At 46.7% G+C, this 22,743-nt stretch overlaps 2 protein-coding genes and 1 pseudogene across 2 annotated transcripts; all 3 read left to right on the plus strand.

The window, feature by feature from the left end:
• The first annotated feature begins 3,352 nt into the window (after positions 1-3,352).
• LOC133282871 (olfactory receptor 5AR1-like) lies at positions 3,353-4,294 on the plus strand. Its single transcript, XM_061479218.1, has one exon. The coding sequence runs from the start codon at positions 3,356-3,358 to the stop codon at positions 4,292-4,294; it is 939 nt and encodes a 312-aa protein (XP_061335202.1). The 5' UTR covers positions 3,353-3,355.
• Positions 4,295-5,102: 808 nt separating this feature from the next.
• Positions 5,103-11,316, plus strand: LOC133282906 (olfactory receptor 8U3-like; annotated as a pseudogene).
• Positions 11,317-15,020: 3,704 nt separating this feature from the next.
• On the plus strand, positions 15,021-20,951 carry LOC133282907 (uncharacterized). Its single transcript, XM_061479266.1, has 3 exons — positions 15,021-15,950; positions 19,755-20,670; positions 20,875-20,951. The coding sequence occupies exons 1-3, from the start codon at positions 15,021-15,023 to the stop codon at positions 20,949-20,951; spliced, it is 1,923 nt and encodes a 640-aa protein (XP_061335250.1).
• Positions 20,952-22,743: the final 1,792 nt, after the last annotated feature.

A 22,743-nucleotide genomic window follows, 5' to 3' on the forward strand; every position in this document is an offset into this window, starting at 1 on the left:
TCATGTGTTGGTCTGTATGTCACGCTGATGTGGAGCAAGGTGAGCCCCAACCCATCTCATTTGTCCATCTCTCAGCCAGTCCTCTAGGCTCTCAGTGATACAAATCAGTAGCTCAGTGACAGTCTCCCCAGGGAAGCGGTGGATTCCCTAACATTGGACACTTAAGCTTCAGCTGGAGAAGGTGCTGGAACATCTAGCTTAGATCATGCTTTGCCTAGAAAGGTTGGACCAGATGATCCTTGAGGTCCCTTCCACGCTGGTGTTCTCTGGTTCTGATGGAGAACTTGGTCTGTTCATGCGACCATGTGCGGGTCTTCTCTGGACATGGCAAATCCTCCTTTGGGCTACACAGACTCTATTGATCCATCCAATTCCTCCTGAGATATCATAGAATGTATGGACACAGGTCTGGCAGGCATGGCTTGTGTCCTTTAGGGTAGCCAGAGGGATGCATGCTAGGTCTCTGATAGTCCTGGACTCCCACGTATGAACAGTTGAGCCACCACCTTCATCTCCACTGACTGCAAAGAGACTTTTGGCAGTTAGCTCATATACCAATGCTTAATGCTGGTGGCAACTGATGGATGAATAAATCCCACTTATGGATCAAATCTGATCCAAAGATGACTCTGTTCATGCTGTCAGTCTAATCTCAAAGAATGGGCTTCTATTATTTAAAGGAAAAACTCAGCTATACTGAAAGAAACAGTGTGACTTGTAAACCCCCAGAAATGTTCCAGACACTGGAAGAATGGTGTCTATTGAGTGTGTTGAGCAGAGGCAAAGGACACTGAAATTACCATGAATATACTATCAACTTCCTGCTACACCCCTCCAAAAAAAGGTTGTAGAAAGAACTGGATTAACATCATCCCTTTTCAAAGCAGGTTGTAATGGAATGGCTTTGGTCTTGCAATAGAGGTGGAGCAGTGGAATGACTTGGCTCTGTGCAAAAAGGAGTCAAAAATGGGTAGCTGAGATACTCTGGAAGTACCTGGAGCACAGTAAAAAGGTCTAATGAACCATCAGTCATGTTCTGACAAGTTGGTCCTAGATAGACCCCTGTGTTCCTAACCATCAGCAGCCTTTCAGGCTCATTTAGTGCTTAGAGGCTTGGGTCAGCCTTCATCTTCTATAATCCCAGCTGTCTTCTCCAGGCATCCATCCAGAGTTAATTACCTAAGCTGCTTGCAGCAGGTGTTTAAGATAATTGACACAGACTGCCCTTTGGCTGCACCTTCTCACCTCCCCCTTGATTCTTCAAAGGGCTTGTGAAGAACAACGCGTGCGTGTTTGGATCTCTGCTTTTCCTGTCCCTGGAGGCTGCTGAATGTTGTTACAGGTTAGAGATCTTTGTGGCAACAATTAGAAGAGATTTTCCATCAGCCTGTGTGCATAGCTAAGCCTTTATTAGCAGTTTAGGCTGTTGTGACTCATGGGTTCTCATTCAGGGGACAGTAATATATAACCAAGGTTCACGTGTCTTAGAGCCCTGAACTGTAGCCAAAACCGTGACAAACACTTGTTCCCCAAGTGTTTGTGTCTGTTGCCTGCAGGGAGAGCTATAAAAGCAACACCTTGCGGCAAGTGAAGAACTTCACCTGGTGATGAAAATAGGCTGGAAGCTCTTGAAGGTTCAGGAGAGACATTCTTGTTTGGAAGCTAGGAGGATGCCTTCAAGAGATAATCCCCTTGATTTGCTGCGCAGCTATCCAGTGTCATCTAATGTGGAAGAGAACTTGCAGCTGTAAGAGGTGACCCCCTTCCACAGGTACGTGAGACCATACCATGAAAGGTCCAGGTTAGCCCTGCTCTGGTAGAAATCACTGCAGCAACGGGGGAGGCTGCTCATATTTGTGCCAGGTAAAGATTTGCTCCTCTGTATTGGTTTAAAGAGATGAAATATTCTCGCTGGGATGTACTCATAAAATCCCAGCCTATTTTGGGTTGGAAGGGAGTTTAAAGCTCATCCAGTTCTAGCACCCTGCCACAGGCAGGGACACCTTCCACTGGAGCAGCTTGCTCCAAGCCCCTGTGTCCAACCTGGCCTTGAGCACTGCCAGGGATGGGGCAGCCACAGCTTCTCTGGGCACCCTATGCCTGTGCCTCAGCACCCTCCCAGGGAAGAGCTTCTGCCTAAGAGCTCATCTCAGTCTCCCCTCGGGCAGGTTCAAGCCATTCCCCTTGGCCTGTCCCTACAGGCCCTTGTCCAAAGCCCTTCTCCATCTTTCTTGTAGCCCCTTTAGGCACTGGTGCTTATCATGGTGCTTATGGTATGTTTAAGGAGCCTTGGAGAAGAAGAGAGGAGAAAACTCTCAAGGAAAGATTAGCTTAGCCACTGATCCTGAAATAGTGATATTCACTTTAAAATGTAAAGAATATTTCTACAAAGAAATATTCTGTTGATGGAGAATGGATCTTCGCTGAGTCTTCTGGTCCTGACCCTCATCTGGTGGGGTAAGATTTTAATTCTCATCTTTAATCCTGTAAAGATTTAGTTGTTTTATTCTGAAGCTTCATGTTATCAGGGACAGAAACCTGTAATTCACACTCCTTTTCATGAGAAGGAGCAGCTTAATGCCGAATTAAGACAACCAGAGTTGAGTGAGTTTGGCTTAGCAGAGCTCAATGGTGTCATCATGGTGATGACTCCTCTTAATTGTATATTCTCTCAATTGTACCAAGGAAATAACATCTTCAGACCCATGTGATCTCCTGGCTTCACCTCCCCAAGGTTTCCAGGACTGTAACATTAAACTCTTCATGTCCTAAATGAATTTTAGGGTCATGCAGCACCCCTTCCCTTCTCCTTCCTTAATTCCCAGCAAATTAAAGGCTCTTTTTCCTTCACCTCAACGACTTTTCCAAAACCACCCAAGGAAAGCTACAGTGCTTTTAGGCTTATATGAGTTATAGCCAGAAGCTGCTGCCAAAATCAGAGCTTTCTTCAGAGGAACTTGATCACAGGAGATCAAGGGCAGAGCTGATGGCTTGGTCTGTGTCACATCAATCCCTCTCTGCTGCTGTAGCTATTGGTCTCATCAAACTGTAGGTACCAAAATGGGATCCAGTGATACAAATGGATCTACTCAAAGGTGTTTGGGGAAGCTGGGATGCTCTCACTTCAGAAGGGGCCTCCTCTTTCCTTGGGCTGTATAGGAGGGCAGGCTTGGAGCAGATGGCCACAGAGCAGTCCATTCCACTGTAGCTCCCTGGAAATGAATAGTGGGGATGCCCTCGGTGCACAGGGTGCTAATTGTCAAGTTATCCCATTCCAGTTCAAATAAAGGCATGGTTTCCACTGTCCTGTATTTTCCAGACTTTTTTCCTTCCTTGCCAGATACAAAAGCCCTGAATGGCAGAGCAGAATCACACCTCAGCAGCAGAGTTCATCCTCAAGGGTCTCAGTGACCAAGCGGAGACGAAGGCAACCTTTTTTGTGCTGTTGCTGCTCATCTACACCATCACCCTTCTGGGCAACGCAGGGATAATTGTAGCCATCCGAGGTCAGCCACAGCTCCACACATCCATGTACTTCTTCCTGGGCAGCCTCTCCATTGTTGACATCTGCTTCTCCTCTGTGGTAGCCCCAAGGACTTTGGTCAACTTCCTGTTGGAGAAGAAGACCATTTCCTTTGCTGGCTGTATGGGTCAAGCTTCCTTCTACATCGTCTTTGTGACAACTGAGTGTTTCCTGCTGGCTGTCATGGCCTATGACCGGTACGTGGCCATCTGCAACCCCCTGCTCTACTCCTCTGTCATGACTCGGAGGTTATGTGTGGGGCTGGTGGTAGGGTGCTACATTGGGGGTGTCCTGAACTCCATCATTCAGATGACCTTCATCATCAGGCTGCCCTTCTGCAGCTCCAATGTCATCAACCACTTCTTCTGTGATGTTCCTCCTCTCCTGGCTCTGTCCTGTGCCAGCACGTACATCAATGAGATGATCCTCTTCTCCTTGGCTGGTGTCATTGAGCTCAGCACCATCTCTGCCATTCTGGTCTCCTACGTCTTCATCTTCTTTGCCATCCTGAGGATCCGTTCTGCTGAGGGCAGGACAAAAGCCTTTTCCACCTGCATGTCCCACCTGATTGTGGTGACCCTGTTGTATGGAACAACCATCTTCATGTATTTACGCCCTAGCTCTAGTTACTCCCTGAACACTGACAAAGTGGTCTCCGTTTTCTACACGGTGGTGATCCCCATGCTCAACCCCCTCATCTACAGCTTGAGGAACAAAGAGATGAAGGACGCTCTGAGGAGAACAGCAGAAAGAATCACAGTCAGGCTTTGAAAACCCTGATCCAGGGATGTGGGTAACATGAGGCTTTGTTCCAGAGGCTGTGGAGCCTCCACCCATGGACATGCTCAGAAGCTGCCTGAATGAAGCCAGGAGCAACCTGATGTGACCATGACTAGTCACTGATGTGACTATGACCAGCAGGACATAGTTATTGTTCAGAAAGGACATCTAGGAGGTCTCTGTTCCGATGACTTGCAAATTATACACATAAGCACATAATGTATTTGTGTGTATCTATAAAAAAACCACAATATTAAATGCATCCTAAACTATATATTTATATACAACACAATATATTCTTGTGTTAAATGTGAACACCAACACACATGATACTAATTTTCCTTGCCTCAGTTTAGTTGGGGTCTCAGTGATTTATGGGCTGGGTAGGGGAGGCAGCTCCTATGCAAAGCTTTTCCCAGGAAGGATGGAAACCCAAGATCTAAATGGATGATCTGATGTTTTAATGCAGTTATGGAGCAATGGGATATCCTGCATGAGCCAAGTGAGTGAAATGCAAATTCTTCAACAGGTCTGTGTTTGGAACCAGGCTGCTGAGTTAAATCACAGTCAGATTGGGCTTTGCCACCTCTTTTCAGGCAGCTGTGGAACTTCACCCTTTCATTTTTCCTCCTCAAGTTCTGCCTTTCTCAAAGCCTTTAAGAGAAGCTCTAAGGAGTTTTCTAATTTATACCCACAGTGGTTTGTTAAAAACAAAGGCAAGAATGTCATCAGTAGAGTTTGCGCAGGAGAGTTGCACTTTGGTTTGAGGCAATGGGGATTAAAGAAACCCAAAGCAAACATGGAAATACACCAGGACCCTGAAACAACAGGGAAATCGAAGGTAATGAAAAAACCCAACCAAAAGTCTTTATTTCCTATGCACGAAGTCATTCCTGGCACAAATTGCAGCTCCCCCATATCTTGGTTGCTATAAAATCGCGATGCCACCAGGGGGAACAGTCACCACAGGGCTTCCCCACACACCCAAAACTTCCCCATTTCTTTAGCAGCCCATCACTCAAAGGTGAGAGATGTCCCTGATCCAGTTGTGTTAACAAGCTCCTCTGGGAATGGATTTGGAGCTGATGGGCTGATAGGAAGGAGAAGGTTTGGCTGAGTCCTGGATGGGGATTTTCCACCTGTGGTCACTTGAGCTGTGGCATTGCCAGTGGGGAAAACACTCTTTAATCCAGGGGAAAATAACCCAAACAGGGATGTGAGCCTGGCCAGCACTAAGAAATAAGTCTTTATTCTTTATTTATACTTTATTCTTTATTTATATTTTATTCTTTATTTATACTTTATTCTTTATTTATGTTTTATTCTTTTTTTCTACTTTATTCTTTATCTGTTCTCTTTTATTCTTTATTTATACTTTATTCTTACTGTTTACTAAAGTTACCATCCTGAAGCTGACTCTTACTGTTGCCAGCAGGACATGACAGTATCCACAGATGCCTGCTCTTTAGATGCCCATTTCCCCTTCAAAGCTGCATTTCATCTACTTCTGAACAAAATCCATTCCTTTACCTATGTGATTTTTGTTCCTTCTTGGTACCATTGCTGTCTGTGGTCACCTCCAAGAGGTGCAAAATGGTCACAGGAGTCCCTTTAAGTATCAAAATGCAGATTTGAAATAACTGTCTAGGAACTCATGGATCAGGATTTCTTTTACAACACCACCATCTATTGGACGTTTCTGGAATAGTCACTCCTTTTATTTAAGATAAAACCTTCATTTTTTTAAGTGCTGGGAAGCTTTGGGTAGCCAAGTGGCTTCTTCTTACCCAGGCAACTGAGAGATAATAGATAGATAAACTAAGGCCATCATGTTGCCTCTACAGTTGGCTGATCCTATGTAGACAGTTTATTTCCTGACCCTGTTAAAGCAATGTCAGATGGTTTAACAGCTTCAAAGTCCCCTCACATTTAGAAATGATGCTTTAAACCCCACTTTTCCTAATGCAGTTCTTGGCTGAGGCTTCAGGTTGTATGAAATGTAGATTATTGTAGAATCACAGAGCGGTTTGGGTTGGAAAGGAGCTTGGTTCCACCCCCTGCCATGGTCAGGGACAGCACACACTAGACCATGTCACCCAAGAGTCTGTGTCCAACCTGACCTAGAACATTGCCAGGGATGGGGCAGCCACAGCTTCTCTGGGCACCCTGTGCCAGCGCCTCAGCACCCTCACAGGGAAGAGCTTCTTTGTTATCTGTAACCTGAACTCCCCCTGTTTCAGTTTGAACCCATCACCCCTTGTCCTATCACTCCAGTCCCTGATGAAGAGTCCCTTTCCAGCATCCTTGTAGCCCTTTTCAGACACTGGAAGCTGCTCTGAGGTCTCCAGGCAGCTTCTTTTCCCCAGGCTGAACAGCCCCAATGTTCTCAGCCTGGCTCCATACAGGAGCTGCTTCAGCCCCTGATCATCCTCGTGTCCTCCTCTGCACTTGATCCATGTCCTTCTGATGTTGAGGATATCAAATCCACCCTGCCTTTTCAATGTTTTTTTTTTTTTTCATTAAATAGTCTGGGCTATCCATACACAATTTGAGGTGCTAATTCCTGGTGTTTTAAATGATTCCCTTCTCCATCAGTTGTTTCCTCTAGATCCACAGATCCCTCTCAGAAAGTGTCCCCATTGCACATCTTTACTCCTGACAAAGCCGTCCCAGATTTTATAATGAAAGCAAAGGAAAACACATCGGATCTCAAAACAGGGAAGGTCTCAACCTTTATCCCATGTAAGTGAAGGATTTAATTCCTTGTTGTTGATGTATGTAAATCGCACCCCTCACCCCCTAAATAGTCCCAGTGGGCAGCTGGGCTTATTTAGGTGCTCTCTGATGGTGAATTAAATGGGTGAGGATGCCTATACAGTAACCAAGTTCCTGGGCTACTGGTGGATCCATCCTGGTAACCTGCATGGGGTAGGAAAGCCACCTTTTGTTACAGAACGTTAAGTGCTAGGCAGGAATAACCAGGGTCATTCCCTACTAGGGCTTTTGGGGAATAAAGAGGTGATTTCTGTCCTTTCCTGGAAGGCCCTGCAGCCCCCTCTCATCTTTGGGAGCACAGTAATGGAAGCATTTCTGATTGAAACGTAAAGGCAGCTGCATCAAAATGAAAAGGAAGTTGTGCTTTTATTTTTTCCTTCTAAGTAGCAGCATGAACTGAGATAAAGGAGAGCTGGATTTTACCTACACCAAGGGTTGAACGCTTCTAAGAGTGCTTCCCAAGAGGTAATCTTGTTTCTGAATACGGATATGACACACTACATATTGCTATGTACTAAACCACGTTCGGGGATTTTTGAAGGCTGGATAAAACACTTAAAGGCAACAATTTTTGGCTGGTGTTGTTCAAGTAAGACCTTCTGGTGCCATTAATTTTAAAACCTGTTGGGTGTATCCTGACCTGGCTCTTGGGAACCCTTTGGGCTGACCCTTGCCTGGTCTGACAGCTCCCTGGCGGTTAATGTGTAATCCCCTGCCTTGTTTTACCCCTGGCTCTGTGAATACCACAAAGGACAAGGCTCTGGAAGGACGGGTAGATGCTGCATGGGAGAAGACAGAGCAGCATCATTACCCTTCTAGCTGGAGCCTGGAGAAGCTGGGAGTATTAAAACCCATTTCAAGTGAATCTGACAGCAAAGAGGAAGAAATCCCTGCTATGAAAACCCTGCTTTGTCCTGTGGCATCCACAGGCCTTGTAGCAAACCTTACCTCCTCTGCTTTATTTCAGGGCAGCAGAAACCATCACCTTGAGGAACCAGAGGGCTGCTGGTGCTGTGAGCATGGGGCTTTTTTGGTTCGTATTTTGAATGATCCTTTTCTTCACTCATTAGACAGTTTGTGCTGTAGGGCTCTTGAAAGAGCAGCTAGCCAAACAGTGTGTTATAACTTTATATATCTGGCACCTTCCCCTTGTTTCTCTTCTGAGATCTTGAGGATAACATCCACTATGATGGCTTTGGACTGTCAGAGGGGAGACTGAGATGAGCTCTTAGGCAGAAGCTCTTCCCTGTGAGGGTGCTGAGGCGCTGGCACAGGGTGCCCAGAGAAGCTGTGGCTGCCCCATCCCTGGCAGGGTTCAAGGCCAGGTTGGACACAGGGGCTTGGAGCAAGCTGCTCCAGTGGAACGGGTCCCTGCCTGTGGCAGGGGTTGGAGCTGGAGGAGCTTTAAGGTCTCTTCCAACACAAACCACCCTGGGATTCTGTGGTTCCATGAGAGCAAGCTAACTGCTACCTAACCAGGAGGTTGTGCTGCAAGGTTTTGCTTGGCTGTAGGATCTCAACAGCAGCCGGATGTTCTCCTATCCGTAATGTCAAGAGTTACATCCTGGATAACACTAGCAACAGTCTGCTTGGTGAGTCCTAGGGCAGCTTGTTGAAAGCTTGGCCAAAAAGCAAGATCTTACCAAATCGGAGTAGGAAAGCCACAAATGGAGGTCCTTTCCCCAGGAACACAGGGATAAATATTCAGTTAACTCTTCAGCAGAGTGTGCACCCCCAACCTGCATGGATAATACCTAAACAAAGGCAGCAAGTTATGGGTTTTTAGTTTAATTTATCTCCATTCCAGTGAGTGTGCTCAAGCTGCAGGGAGATGTGATTGCTGGGGGGAAGCTGTTGTGTATAGCACAAGCTGCAGCCTTAGACACATCCCAGGTTTCATATCTGCCCTTGGATCACTTCAGACCAAGCAGCTGGTTTGTCAAGCAAGAAAAAGGGAGGGTGAGCCTTTGTTAATTGTGAGCTTCAGGTCAATTCTCCCCTGGCAGGAGATGTGTGTGTCTGGGCAGGTGGATGCTGCCTCAGGGGAGGATTGAGCCCCAGATCCAAACAGTTTGATTTTCATTACTTGGGTCACATCTTCCAGCTCCGTGGTGATGCTTTGCCTCTGGCATCTCTATGTGAGCAGTGAAAAGCAGCTCTAAATCCCCATTAATAACACCAGGAGACCGCACGCGTTGCTCACAGCACATCTGAAATGAGGAGTCTGGCTCTGGAGGTGGACCTCACCCCTTCAGCAAAGGGCCATCGAACAATGATGACTTAAGCATGGCTCTGCTTGTCAGATACCAGCCACGCGCACTCCTGCTCTGCTCTCTGGTGTAACTCTGTCAAGTGATGATTAATGTCAGGCAGGAAAAATCAATGAGGATTTATTCTGCCTGTTGTAAGCTGTGATTTTAGGAGCTGCTGATTTCTCCCAGGGAGAATTTATCTTTGATCAAGACTGAATGTATCTTTTGTCTCCATGTTAGGCATCGTGTCTAAAGCAAAGTGAGGCGAGAAATCCTGGCTCTGCACCATCCTACCCTAAGGAAAGCCACATTTGCCCTCAAAGAGCTCCTCCTGGGTCACAGAGAACAGCTATTTATTCCTCATGTACTCACACTGGACTGGCAGCACCCAAAAGATGAGAAAGAATTCCCTTTTCCCAGCAGTTACTGGGGAATTCAAGGACTTCCATGTGTCAATGGCTTGAGAGGAACCCTGCAGTTTATTCATTCTGGTGTTGCCCTCCCTCCTTGCCTTAAAATACCTACTTGCTTCCAAGTGTGTTGGTGGTGGTTGTGGTGTTCAGCCAAGACAGGCCTTGGGAACTTGGTGTTTTTCTGTCTCAAAGAGAATTCACCTTATATTGACACATATATATGTATGTGTGTGTGTATATATATATACCCACTTTATATTGACTTAAAGTGGTGTAACTGATTGATAGACAAAACCTGACATTCTTAACATTATTGAGGGATTTGGGCCTATTCAGCATTTCAGTTTAAAGACATAAAGCAGGGAAACTGCTCATAGGTTCACTGTGGTTGAAGATAATTATATGTCCCCCTCTGAGTTTATTCTGTGTAAGCGACGAGGAGAAGCAAGACACGCCAACCCCATATGGGTGATAAGCAAACTTCTACTTTATTTGTGGCGCACTTCGCTTGTATCCGCGTGGTGTTTAGCCACGCCTCGAGTCACAACAGTCTTGGTCAGTTCTACACAGCTTCCTCCACGTTCTCCTCCCACATCCGGTATCCGGTTACCTGTGAGGCCTGCCCCTTGCCTTGCTCGCACAAGGCCTCTAAGGCTCCATGGCCTTGCTCTTAGAGCCATTCTGCAACAATTCTGCTGGGCTTCACAAGCAGGGAAGACCTGCTGGTGATGTGCTTTGTCTTATTCCTTGCCATCTATGCCGTTACCTTCATAGGATATGTGGGAGTAATTGCATTAATCAGAATGGATTCCTGCCTACACACTCCCATGTACTTCTTCCTAAGCCACTTGCCTCTCCTGGATGTCTGCTACTCCTCTACCATCATCCCTCAAGCCTTGCTGAATGTTCTAGTGGAGAAGAAGGTGATGTCCTTCATTAGATGTGCCACTCAGCTCTTCTCCTTTGCAACCTGTGCCACCACCGAGTGCTATGTGCTGGCTGCTATGGCTTACAATCACTACATGGCCGTTTGTAACCCCCTTCTCTACTCCACGGTCATGTCCCAAAGGCTTTGCATTGGGATGTTGGCTGGTGCCTACCTAGCTGGCGTGATCAGCTCTACCATTCACTCGGTTTCCATATCTCGTCTTCCGTTCTGTCGGTCCAAGACAATCATTCACTTCTTCTGTGATGGACCACCACTGCTAGCCCTCTCCTGCTCTGACACCCATGCCATCGAGGTGATGGTTGCTGCCGTGGTGGGGTTCAAGGTACTGAGCACCACGGTCTTCATCCTCATCTCCTACTTGTCGGTCCTTTCCACTGTCATGCGGATGCGGTCTGTGGCTGGTTGACGCAAAGCTTTCTCCACCTGTGCCTCTCACTTCATCTCCATTGCTTTGTACTATGGCAGCTCCCTCTTCCTGTACCTGCAGCCCAGCTCCAGCCAGTCCTCGAGGTGGTCTCCATGCTGAACCCACTCATCTACAGCCTAAGGAATGCGGATATGAAGAACGCCATGAGGAAAGCAAAGAATAGAGTCCTCTCCTCTTTGTCCGTTCATGGTTCCTAGTCAGCTGAAAGGAGAGGGCTACCCTGCCATGGTGAGGAGAACAAGCAGGCTGGATATTGCACCTTCAAGGGTGGCTGGATGTTGCACCTTGAAGAGGATGGTTGGATATAGCACCTTCAAGGATGGGTGGGTATAGCACCGTCACAAAGAAGGGACTAAACATACTTGGAAGCATGACAGCTGGAAAACACGCTTCTCCTTAAACCAAGGCTACATTCTGTGCTAGGATGGAAAGGATTTTCTCTGGCTGCAGCCTGAGACCTGACAGTGACTGTGTATTGGAAAGAAAGATGTTGTCCAAAGTGATTGTTACTTAAATATTACTTGAAATTTATATATTTTATGATTTAAATGCTATTAAACATAACAATAAACTTTATTTCAGTCTTCAGAGAGCAAAAGGGAGAAGGTGATGGCTTTGCTCTGCTGGCATCAAACCGGCTGGTATCTAAGCTCATGTTTTATATTAGCAAATGATTTCTGGTGTTATTTCTGGTTTTAAGCAAATATTAACTGATGTTTCCAGGTATTTCAAGTCCAGACCACAAGGTTTGGTCACGTGAAATGACAGAGGGGATATTGAGGTGAGTTATTAAGCAGAAGTTGCTCCCTGTGAAGGTGCTGAGGCACTGGCACAGGGTGCCCAGAGAAGCTGTGGCTGCCCCATCCCTGGCAGTGTTCAAGGGCAGGTTGGACACAGGGGCTTGGAGCAAGCTGCTCTACTGGAAAGTGTTGCGGTTGGACCTGGATGAGCTTTAAGGTCCCTTCCAACACAAACCAGGCTGCAATTCTGTGAAATAACAGCTCTGACAGTCTGTTGGTCAACAAAGCCCTTGTGCTAAATGGGGACAAGTCATATCTGAGCCTCTGCTCTGCTGAGAATTTAAGTAGGGGTGTAAAGAGCCTGAGCGCTGTTAGGAGGGAAGATCAGGGGTCTTCCTCGCCCCTGAACAGCCAAGGTGCTGCTGGCCTGGGTCCCCTGACGAAGCTGATGGAGCAAGTGCGATACTCAGGTGTCTGCTTCTGGGACTTCAAGCTGCATTTTTCACCCTGCACAAGCGCACCCAGGTATTCTTAGTGCCTCTTTTTGCCTTCATGTCATTCTTTTCAATAATCTTGGAATTATATTTTTTTCTTCTTTTCTAAATTTGATTGAGGGTTATTTCTCCCTCTGTTATATTGATTTTCCCATGTCACAAACCATGGTTTTAGCCAAGTACACAATGGGGAAAAAAGACATTCAAAACCACTCAGAAATCCTTTTCTATCCTCCTCCAGTGCATCTCCTGGACTGTCAGTCTGGTGCCTTCCAGCAGAAAAACAGGTTGATATTGAAGACATCTAAAGCCATTTGTATACTTCTTCTTCCTTCCCCACACTTTCAGAGCTGTTTTCTCCCCTGTTTGCCCCATCCTTTGTCTTTTCTAAATGTCTGGGACAAGGTTATCATTGAATATTTCTCCTAAGGGTTTTATAATGTGTTTTGATCTAGGAGAAGCATTCAGGACACAGCGGCACTCAGGATTCTTCAGATGAAGGCTGGGAAATCTGACTTCATCCTGATATATCCTCAAAGCAGCCACGTTTTGAGCCAATGCTTTTGACCAAAGTCTTGTACAATCACTAGTAAAGAGTATGGAAATAAATGCATGTGATGGAAAGGAGTCCCCATGACCAGCGCAAACCATTCACACAGAGGATGCTTTGTTGTGCTTGTTTTCAGCTCCCTTCAATGCAATATTAGATGATCTCTGTGGATGGAAAGGGCTTCCTCAGGAAACACTGAAAGGAAGAGGTATGTGATAGATGGGGAAAGACAGAGCAAACTGTCCTGGGCCTGTCTTCCTGGGTGGGTCTCTGCAGGAGAACTGCTCTTGGAGGTGTTGATGCAGCCTGAAGGAGTTTGGGGAGAGAGGACTTGAGAGGTTGTTTTGCTGATCCAGTCAAACTAATTATCCGATGGAGGAGGGTCCTTTGGGAGAACAGTTTGCACAGCACAAGCCTCTGAGGTAATGCCTCCTGTGAGATAAAACCCCTCCACCAGCCAGCCTGGAGCATCCTGCTCCCAAGCATCTCTCCTTCGATCCATCGCATGGGCTCCAGGACAAGCTGCAGGCACTGCATCCACCAACACCTTCCTCTTTAACCAAGCAGGTACAAAAGGGTTTGATGGGTGGTGGCTCCAGTTTGACCCTGGTCGTGCTGCCTCTCACATGCTTGATGGCATGTTGAATTTCACTCTTCTTCAGGGACTGTAGCGATAGGGCAAGGGGTGATGGGTTTAAACTGAAACAGGGAAATTCAGGTTGGAGTTAAGGCAGAAGCTCTTCCCTGGGAGGGTGCTGAGGCGCTGGCACAGGGTGCCCAGAGAAGCTGTGGCTGCCCCATCCCTGGCAGTGCTCAAGGGCAGGTTGGACACAGGGGCTTGGAGCAAGCTGCTCCGGTAGAAGGGGTCCCTGTTGGTGGCAGTGGGTTGGGACTGGGTGAGCTTTAGTTTCCCTTCAACCCAAACCGTTCTATGATAAACCCTGTTGTGAATAAAAGTGCCCTAGTATGGGGTAGGTTTGCTTCAAAAACATCAATGCTCCTGACCCCATCTACAACTGATTTAGCGATATTTTAGCATGAGAATATCCAAGCTAAAGCCTTAAAATTGTGGTTTATATTTTATGGTTTTTGTATTTTACACCCTTAGGTGCGTATTTGGTTTGCTCATAGGAAGCTCACTGCAATCCCACCAAAGCTCTGCTACAGCTAAGACCACTGCATTCCCTTAACCTTATGCAGCGTGGGGGTTCTTGGCAGGAGGTTGGACTGGATGACTTTTAAGGTCCATTCAACCCAAACAATACTATGATAGCCTGCGGTGTGAATAAAAGTGCCCTAATACAGGGTGGCTTTACTTCAAAAACCCACATTCCTGACCCCATCTACTACAGATTTAGGGGTATTTTAGCACTGATGTAGCCATTCATAGATTGACATTCCATTAAATAATTCATCTGCAGAGGCATTGTATGCTGGAGATAAAAATATCCAAGCTAAAGCCTTAAAATTTTGGTTTATATATGATATATTTTACACCCTTAGGTGCATATTTGGGTTGGTCATAGGCAGCTCACCGCAATCACAGCAAAGCTCTGCTGGAGCCAAGACCACTGCTTTCCCTTAACATTATGGAGGGTGGGGGGTCTTCAAAAGCAGATAAACTTAGAACGTAAAACAAATGTCAAGTACATGGCTTTGTGTTGTGAATAAAACAATGCAGCACAAGTAATGAATCTACAGAAGAGCACTGATCCACTCAAAAAAAACAAAAAAGAGAGAAAAATAATCTTTAAATTCCCAGAAATCAGTGAAGAAAATACAAAATCTTTTCTTCTTTCCACATTTGGAGATGTACTTCTTTGATTTTATTGTATTACGTTTGGATAGACATGATGTTTTGCAGTGTTTCAGTAGTGATGTGTGTATTAATCATGGTAAAATTATTCTCTTCTAATTTCAGGCTCTGTAATGAGCTCCTTCACCTCTTTGACTTCAGATCTTGGGCTACAGACAGAAATACAGCATTACAAATACACCATTTTCCCTTGCATTTACTTTATGGACTAAACTCCAACTAAACTTCCACATTATTTCTCTCGTAGGGGTGTATTTCACTGATTCCTTTCATTTCAATCCAAATCCATCAACTTGTTGAAATGACAGAGACAGGAAACCTCACTGTTCTCTCCAGCTTCATCCTCTTGGGTTTCTCTGATGCCCCAGAGCTACAAACCACCATCTTCAGTGTCTTCTTATCCCTCTATGTTTTAATGGTGCTGGGGAACCTGACGATGATCCTGCTGATCAACACTGACCCCCACCTCCACATCCCCATGTACTTCTTCCTGAGCCACTTATCTTGCATAGATTTTTGCCTTTCCTCTGCTATCATCCCAAAAGCTCTGGAGACCTTCCTGCTGGGGAGAAGCCACATCTCCTTTTGGGGCTGCTTTGCCCAGATGTATATTTTTGTGGCTCTGGGTATCTGTGAGTGCTTCCTCCTTGGGGTAATGGCTTATGACCGATACACGGCTGTGTGCAAGCCCCTGCTCTACACCACTGCCATGACCAGGGCACGTTGCTATGGCATGATGGTGCTGGTGTACACCATCGGGTTCCTCACCTCCCTGGTGCACATCACGCTGGCGGGGAGGTTGTCCTTCTGTCAGGCCAGGAGCATCAACCACTTCTTCTGCGAGCTGCCCACCCTCCTGCAGCTCTCCTGCTCAGACACAAGCACAAATGAGGTCTTCCAGGTTTACCACGCTGTGTTAAACACCGTGGGCCCTCTCCTGATGATCCTGGTGTCCTACACCTACATCCTCCGCACCGTCCTGCAGATCCCTTTGGCCACGAGGAGGCTGAAGGTCTTCTCTACCTGCACCTCCCACTTGGCTGCCATCACCATCTTCTACGCACCCGGGATCCTCACCTACATCCAGCCTCATGAGGCATCCTCATGGGATCAGGGAAAGCTGGTGTCGGTGTGTTACTGCATCCTCACCCCAACCCTCAACCCCCTCATCTACAGCCTGAGGAACAAGGAGGTGAAGGGGGCTCTGAGGAGGCTGTGGGAGCGAAAGCTGCTGCCACATCTCTGCAGGGTTTGAAAGCACATTTGGAGCTCTTCAGTACTGTGGAGGTAAGGAAGGAATATGTGGAATATGTGATTATGGAATTGAGCATTACTGGCCATTATTGGTCATTATAGCTCACTACTGGTCATTATTACAGCAAGTGCAGGGTATGGAGAACCAGCACAACGAATGGTTCTCTTCAAACTGGTTCAGGTGGTTTTAAGCGAGGCCTGAGCCTTCAGTGATTCATCCAAATAAGTATCAGGTATTTAATAGCAGGACTGAGACAGCACCATGGTGTTTTGTGTTTAAATTGTGCTAAATGAAAGTAGTGCCCACAAAAAGGAGGCTCAGACTTCACATAAGGCACTGACCACTGTCTCCATTGCCTGCTTTATAAGCATTTCCTCAATGATGAACAGGGGAAGGTCAAGAGGATTTGATACAGCTCTGGTGTCCCCAACACAAGGAGGACATGGAGCTGCTGGAGCAAGTCCAAAGATGCAACAAGGATGCTCAGGGGCTGGAGCACCTCCTGTATGGGGCCAGGCTCAGAAGCTGCTTAGAGTGCACAGAGCAGCTTCCAGTGTCTGAAGGGGACTACAAGAAACCTGCAGGAGGGCTTTGGCCAAGGGCCTGTAGGGACAGGCCAAGGGGAATGGCTTGAACCTGCCAGAGGGGAGACTGAGATGAGCTCTTAGGCAGAAGCTCTTCCCTGGGAGGGTGCTGAGGCACTGGCACAGGGTGCCCAGAGAAGCTGTGGCTGCCCCATCCCTGGCAGTGTTCAAGGGCAGGTTGGACACAGGGGCTTGGAGCAAGCTGCTCCAGTGGAAGGTGTCCCTGCCTGTGGCAGGGGTTGGACCTGGATGAGCTTTAAGCTCCCTTCCAATACAAACCAGGCTGCAATTCTGTGAAATAACAGCTCTGACAGTCTGTTGGTCAACAAAGCCCTTGTGCTAAATGGGGACAAGTCATATCTGAGCCTCTGCTCTGCTGAGAATTTAAGTAGGGGTGTAAAGAGCCTGAGTGCAGGTAGGAGAGAGGATCAGGGGTCTTCCTCACCCCTGAACAGCCAAGGTGCTGCTGGCCTGGGTCCTCTGACGAAGCTGATGGAGCAAGTGCAGTACCCAGCTGTCTGCATCTGGGACTTCAAGCTGCATTATTCACCCTGCACAAGCACACCCAGGTATTCTTAGTGCCTCTTTTTGCCTTCATGTAGTTCTTTTCAAGAAACTTTGAATTATATATTTTTCTTCTTTTCTAAATTTGGTTGAGGGTTATTTCTCCCGCTGTTATATTGATTTTCCCACTCCCCAAGCCTTCGGTTTAGCCCAGTACTAAATGGGGAAAAAAGACATTCAAAACCACTCAGAAATCCTTTCCTTCCCTCCTTCAGTGCATCTCCTGGACTGTCAGTCTGGTGCCTTCCAGCAGAAAAACAGGTTGACATTGAAAACATCTAAAGCCATCTACATTCTTCTCTTTCTTGCTTCCCCATATTTTCATATCTTGGTTTTCTCTTCTATCTGTCCCATCCTTTGTCTTTTCTAAATGTCTGGGACAAGGTTATCATTGAATATTTCTCCTAAGGGTTTTATAATGTCTCTTCACCTAGGAGAAGCATTCGGGACACAGCGGCACTCAGGGTTCTTCAGATGAAGACTGGGAAATCTGACTTCATCCTGATATATCCTCAAAGCAGCCACGTTTTGAGCCAATGCTTTTGACCAAATGTTGTACAATCTTGTACAATCTTGCATTTTGACAATGCTTGTACAATCACTAGTAAAGAGTATGGAAATAAATGCATGTGATGGAAAGGAGTCCCCATAACCAGCGCAAACCATTCACAGAGGATGCTTTGTTGTGCTTGTTTTCAGCTCCCTCCAATGCAATATTAGATGAACCCTGTGGATGTAAAGGGCTTCCTCAGGTAAACAGTGAAAGAAAGAGGTATGTGATAGATGGGGAAATACAAAGCAAACTGTCCTGGGCCTGTCTTCCTGGGTGGGTCTCTGCAGGAGAACTGGTCTTGGAGGTGTTGATGGAGTTTGGGGAGAGAGGACTTGAGAGGTTGTTTTGCTGATCCAGTCAAACTAATTATCCGATGGAGGAGGGTCCTTTGGGAGAACAGTTTGCACAACACAAGCCTCTGAGGTAATGCCTCCTGTGAGATAAAACCCCTCCACCAGCCAGCCTGGAGCATCCTGCTCCCAAGCATCTCTCCTTCGATCCATCGCATGGGCTCCAGGAGGAGCTGCAGGCACTGCATCCACCACCACCTTCCTCTTTAACCAAGCAGGTACAAAAGGGTTTGATGGGTGGTGGGTCCAGTTTGACCCTGGTCCTGCTGCCTCTCACATGCTTGATGACATGTTGAATTTCAGTCTTCTTAAGGGACTGTAGCGATAGGGCAAGGGGTGATGGGTTTAAACTGAAACAGAGAAATTCAGGTTGGAGATAAGGCAGAAGCTCTTCCCTGGGAGGGTGCTGAGGCGCTGGCACAGGGTGCCCAGAGAAGCTGTGGCTGCCCCATCCCTGGCAGTGTTCAAGGCCAGGTTGGACACAGGAGCTTGGAGCAAGCTGCTCTGGTGGAAGGCGTTCCTGGCCATGGCAGGGTTTGGAGCTGGGTGAGCTTTAGTTTCCCTTCAACCCAAACTGTTCTATGATAACCCATGCTGTGAATAAAAGTGCCCTAGTATGGGGTAGGTTTGCTTCAAAATCACCAAGGTTCCTGACCCCATCTACAACTGATTTAGCGATATTTTAGCATGAGAATATCCAAGCTAAAGCCTTAAAATTTTGGTTTATATATGGTATATTTTGTATTTTACACCCTTAGGTGGATATTTGGGTTGGTCAGAGGAAGCTCACTGCAATCACAGCAGAGCTCTGCTAGAGCCAAGACCACTGCTTTCCCTTAACCTTATGCAGCGTAGGGGTTCTAGGCAGGAGGTTGGGACTGGATGCCTTTTGAGGTCCATTCGACCCAAACCGTTCTATGATAGCCTGTGGTGTGAAGAAAAGTGCCCTAGTACGGGGTAGCTTTGCTTCAAAAACCCACGTTCCTGACCCCATCTACTACAGATTTAGGGGTATTTTAGCACTGATGTAGCCATTCATAGATTGATATTCCATTAAATAATTCATCTGCAGAGGAGTTGAATGGCGGAGATGAGAGTATACAAGCTAAAGCCTAAAAATTTTCATTTATATATGATATATTTTATATTCTTAGGTGCATATTTGGGCTGGTCATAGGCAGCTCACTGAAATCACAGCAAAGCTCTGCTGGAGCCAAGACCACTGCTTTCCCTTAACATTATGCAGGGTGGGGGTTCTTCAAAAGCAGATAAACTTAGAACGTAAAACAAATGTCAAGTACATGGCTTTGTGTTGTGATGAAAACGATGCAGCACAAGTAATGAATCTACAGAAGAGCACTGATCCACTCTGAAAAAAACAAAAAAGGGAGAAAAAAAATCCTTAGAATTCCTAGAAATCAGTGAACAAATGCAAAACCTTTTCTGTTTTACATTTCTTTTCTGTTTTACATTTTGAGATGTACTTATTTGATTATATTGCATTACATTTGGATAGACTTGGTGTTTCTCAGTGTTTCATTTGTGATGTGTATATCAATCATGGTAGAATTATTCTTTTAATTTCAGGCTGTGTAATGAGCTCCCTCACCTCTTTGACTTCAGATCTTGGGCTACAGACAGAAATACAGCATTACAAATACATCATTTTCCCTTGCATTTACTTTATGAATTAAACTCCAACTAAACTTCCACATTATTTCTCTCGTAGGGGTGTATTTCACTGATTCCTTTCATTTCAATCCAATTTGAAATGATGGACACAGGAAACCTCACTGTTCTCTCCAGCTTCATCCTCTTGGGTTTCTCTGATGCCCCAGAGCTGCAAACCACCATCTTCAGTGTCTTCTTATCCCTCTATGTTTTAATGGTGCTGGGGAACCTGACGATGATCCTGCTGATCAACACTGACCCCCACCTCCACATCCCCATGTACTTCTTCCTGAGCCACTTATCTTGCATAGATTTTTGCCTTTCCTCCTCCATCATCCCAAAAGCTCTGGAGACCTTCCTGCTGGGGAGAAGCCACATCTCCTTTTGGGGCTGCTTTGCCCAGATGTATATTTTCCTGGCTCTGCTTGTCTGTGAGAGCTTTCTCTATGGGGTAATGGCTTACGACCGATACACGGCTGTGTGCAAGCCCCTGCTCTACACCACTGCCATGACCAGGGCACGTTGCTATGGCATGATGGTGCTGGTGTACACCATCGGGTTCCTCACCTCCCTGGTGCACATCACGCTGGCGGGGAGGTTGTCCTTCTGTCAGGCCAGGAGCATCAACCACTTCTTCTGCGAGCTGCCCACCCTCCTGCAGCTCTCCTGCTCAGACACAAGCACAAATGAGGTCTTGCAGGTTTGCAACACTGTGTTTAATGCCATGGTCTCCCTCCTGATGATCCTGGTGTCCTACACCTACATCCTCCGCACCGTCCTGCAGATCCCTTTGGCCACGAGGAGGCTGAAGGTCTTCTCTACCTGCACCTCCCACTTGGCTGCCATCACCATCTTCTACGCACCCGGGATCCTCACCTACATCCAGCCTCATGAGGCATCCTCATGGGATCAGGGAAAGCTGGTGTCGGTGTGTTACTGCATCCTCACCCCAGCCCTCAACCCCCTCATCTACAGCCTGAGGAACAAGGAGGTGAAGGCGGCTCTGAGGAGGCTGTGGGAGCGAAAGCTGCTGCCACATCTCTGCAGGGTTTGAAAGCACATTTGGAGCCCTTCAGTACTGTGGAGGTAAGGAAGGAATATGTGGAATATGTGATTATGGAATTGAGCATTACTGGCCATTATTGGTCATTATAACTCACTACTGGTCATTATTACAGCAAGTGCAGGGTATGGAGAACCAGCACAACGAATGGTTCTCTTCAAACAGGTTCAGGTGGTTTTAAGCGAGGCCTGAGCCTTCAGTAATTCATCCAAATAAGTATCAGGTATTTAATAGCAGGACTGAGACAGCACCATGGTGTTTTGTGTTTAAATTGTGCTAAATGAAAGTAGTGCCCACAAAAAGGAGGCTCAGACTTCACATAAGGCACTGACCACTGTCTTCATTGCCTGCTTTATAAGCATTTCCTCAATGATGAACAGGGGAAGGTCAAGAGGATTTGATACAGCTCTGGTGTCCCCAACACAAGGAGGACATGGAGCTGCTGGAGCAAGTCCAAAGATGCAACAAGGATGCTCAGGGGCTGGAGCACCTCCTGTATGGGGCCAGGCTCAGAAGCTGCTTAGAGTGCACAGAGCAGCTTCCAGTGTCTGAAGGGGACTACAAGAAACCTGCAGGAGGGCTTTGGCCAAGGGCCTGTAGGGACAGGCCAAGGGGAATGGCTTGAACCTGCCAGAGGGGAGACTGAGATGAGCTCTTAGGCAGAAGCTCTTCCCTGGGAGGGTGCTGAGGCACTGGCACAGGGTGCCCAGAGAAGCTGTGGCTGCCCCATCCCTGGCAGTGTTCAAGGGCAGGTTGGACACAGGGGCTTGGAGCAAGCTGCTCCAGTGGAAGGTGTCCCTGCCTGTGGCAGGGGTTGGACCTCGATGAGCTTTAAGCTCCCTTCCAACACAAACCAGGCTGCAATTCTGTGAAATAACAGCTCTGACAGTCTGTTGGTCAACAAAGCCCTTGTGCTAAATGGGGACAAGTCATATCTGAGCCTCTGCTCTGCTGCCAATTTAAGTAGGGGTGTAAAGAGCCTGAGTGCTGTTAGGAGGGAAGATCAGGGGTCTTCCTCGCCCCTGAACAGCCAAGGTGCTGCTGGCCTGGGTATCTTGACGAAGCTGAATAGAGCAAGTGCGATACTCAGGTGTCTGCTTCTGGGACTTCAAGCTGCATTTTTCACCCTGCACAAGCGCACCCAGGTATTCTTAGTGCCTCTTTCCAGATTCATGTTGTTCTTTTCAATAATCTTTGAATTATATTATTCTTCTTTTCTAAATTTTGTTGAGGGTCATTTCTCCCTCTGTTATATTGATTTTCCCACTTCACAAGACTTCGGTTTAGCCCAGTACTCAATGGGGAAGAAAGACATTCAAAACCACTCAGAAATCCTTTTCTATCCTCCTCCAGTGCATCTCCTGGACTGTCAGTCTGGTGCCTTCCAGCAGAAAAACAGGTTGACATTGAAAACATCTAAAGCCACCTGTGTACTTCTCCTTCTTCCTTCCCCACACTTTCATAGCTCAGTTTTCTCCTCTCATTGCCCCATCCTTTGTCTTTTCTAAATGTCTGGGACAAGGTTATCAGTTATCTACCAAGGGTTTTATAATGTCTCTTCATCTAGAGGAAGCATTCAGGACACAGCGGCACTCAGGATTCTTCAGATGAAGACTGGGAAATCTGACTTCATCCTGATATATCCTCAAAGCAGCCACGTTTTGAGCCAATGCTTTTGACCAAATGTTGTACAATCACTAGTAAAGAGTATGGAAATAAATGCATGTGATGGAAAGGACTCCCCATGACCAGCACAAACCATCCACACAGAGGATGCTTTGTTGTGCTTGTTTTCAGCTCCCTTCAATGCAATATTAGATGAACCCTGTGGATGTAAAGGGCTTCCTCAGGAAACACTGAAAGGAAGAGGTATGTGATAGATGGGGAAAGACAGAGCAAACTGTCCTGGGCCTGTCTTCCTGGGTAGGTCTCTGCAGGAGAACTGGTCTTGGAGGTGTTGATGCAGCCAGAAGGAGTTTGGGGA

This window comes from Pezoporus flaviventris, unplaced genomic scaffold (genome assembly GCF_033815535.1).
Source record: "Pezoporus flaviventris isolate CSIRO_AGI_PZ_B2104156 unplaced genomic scaffold, CSIRO_AGI_Pfla_v1 ptg000145l, whole genome shotgun sequence".
Classification (NCBI taxonomy): Eukaryota; Metazoa; Chordata; class Aves; order Psittaciformes; family Psittacidae; genus Pezoporus; species Pezoporus flaviventris.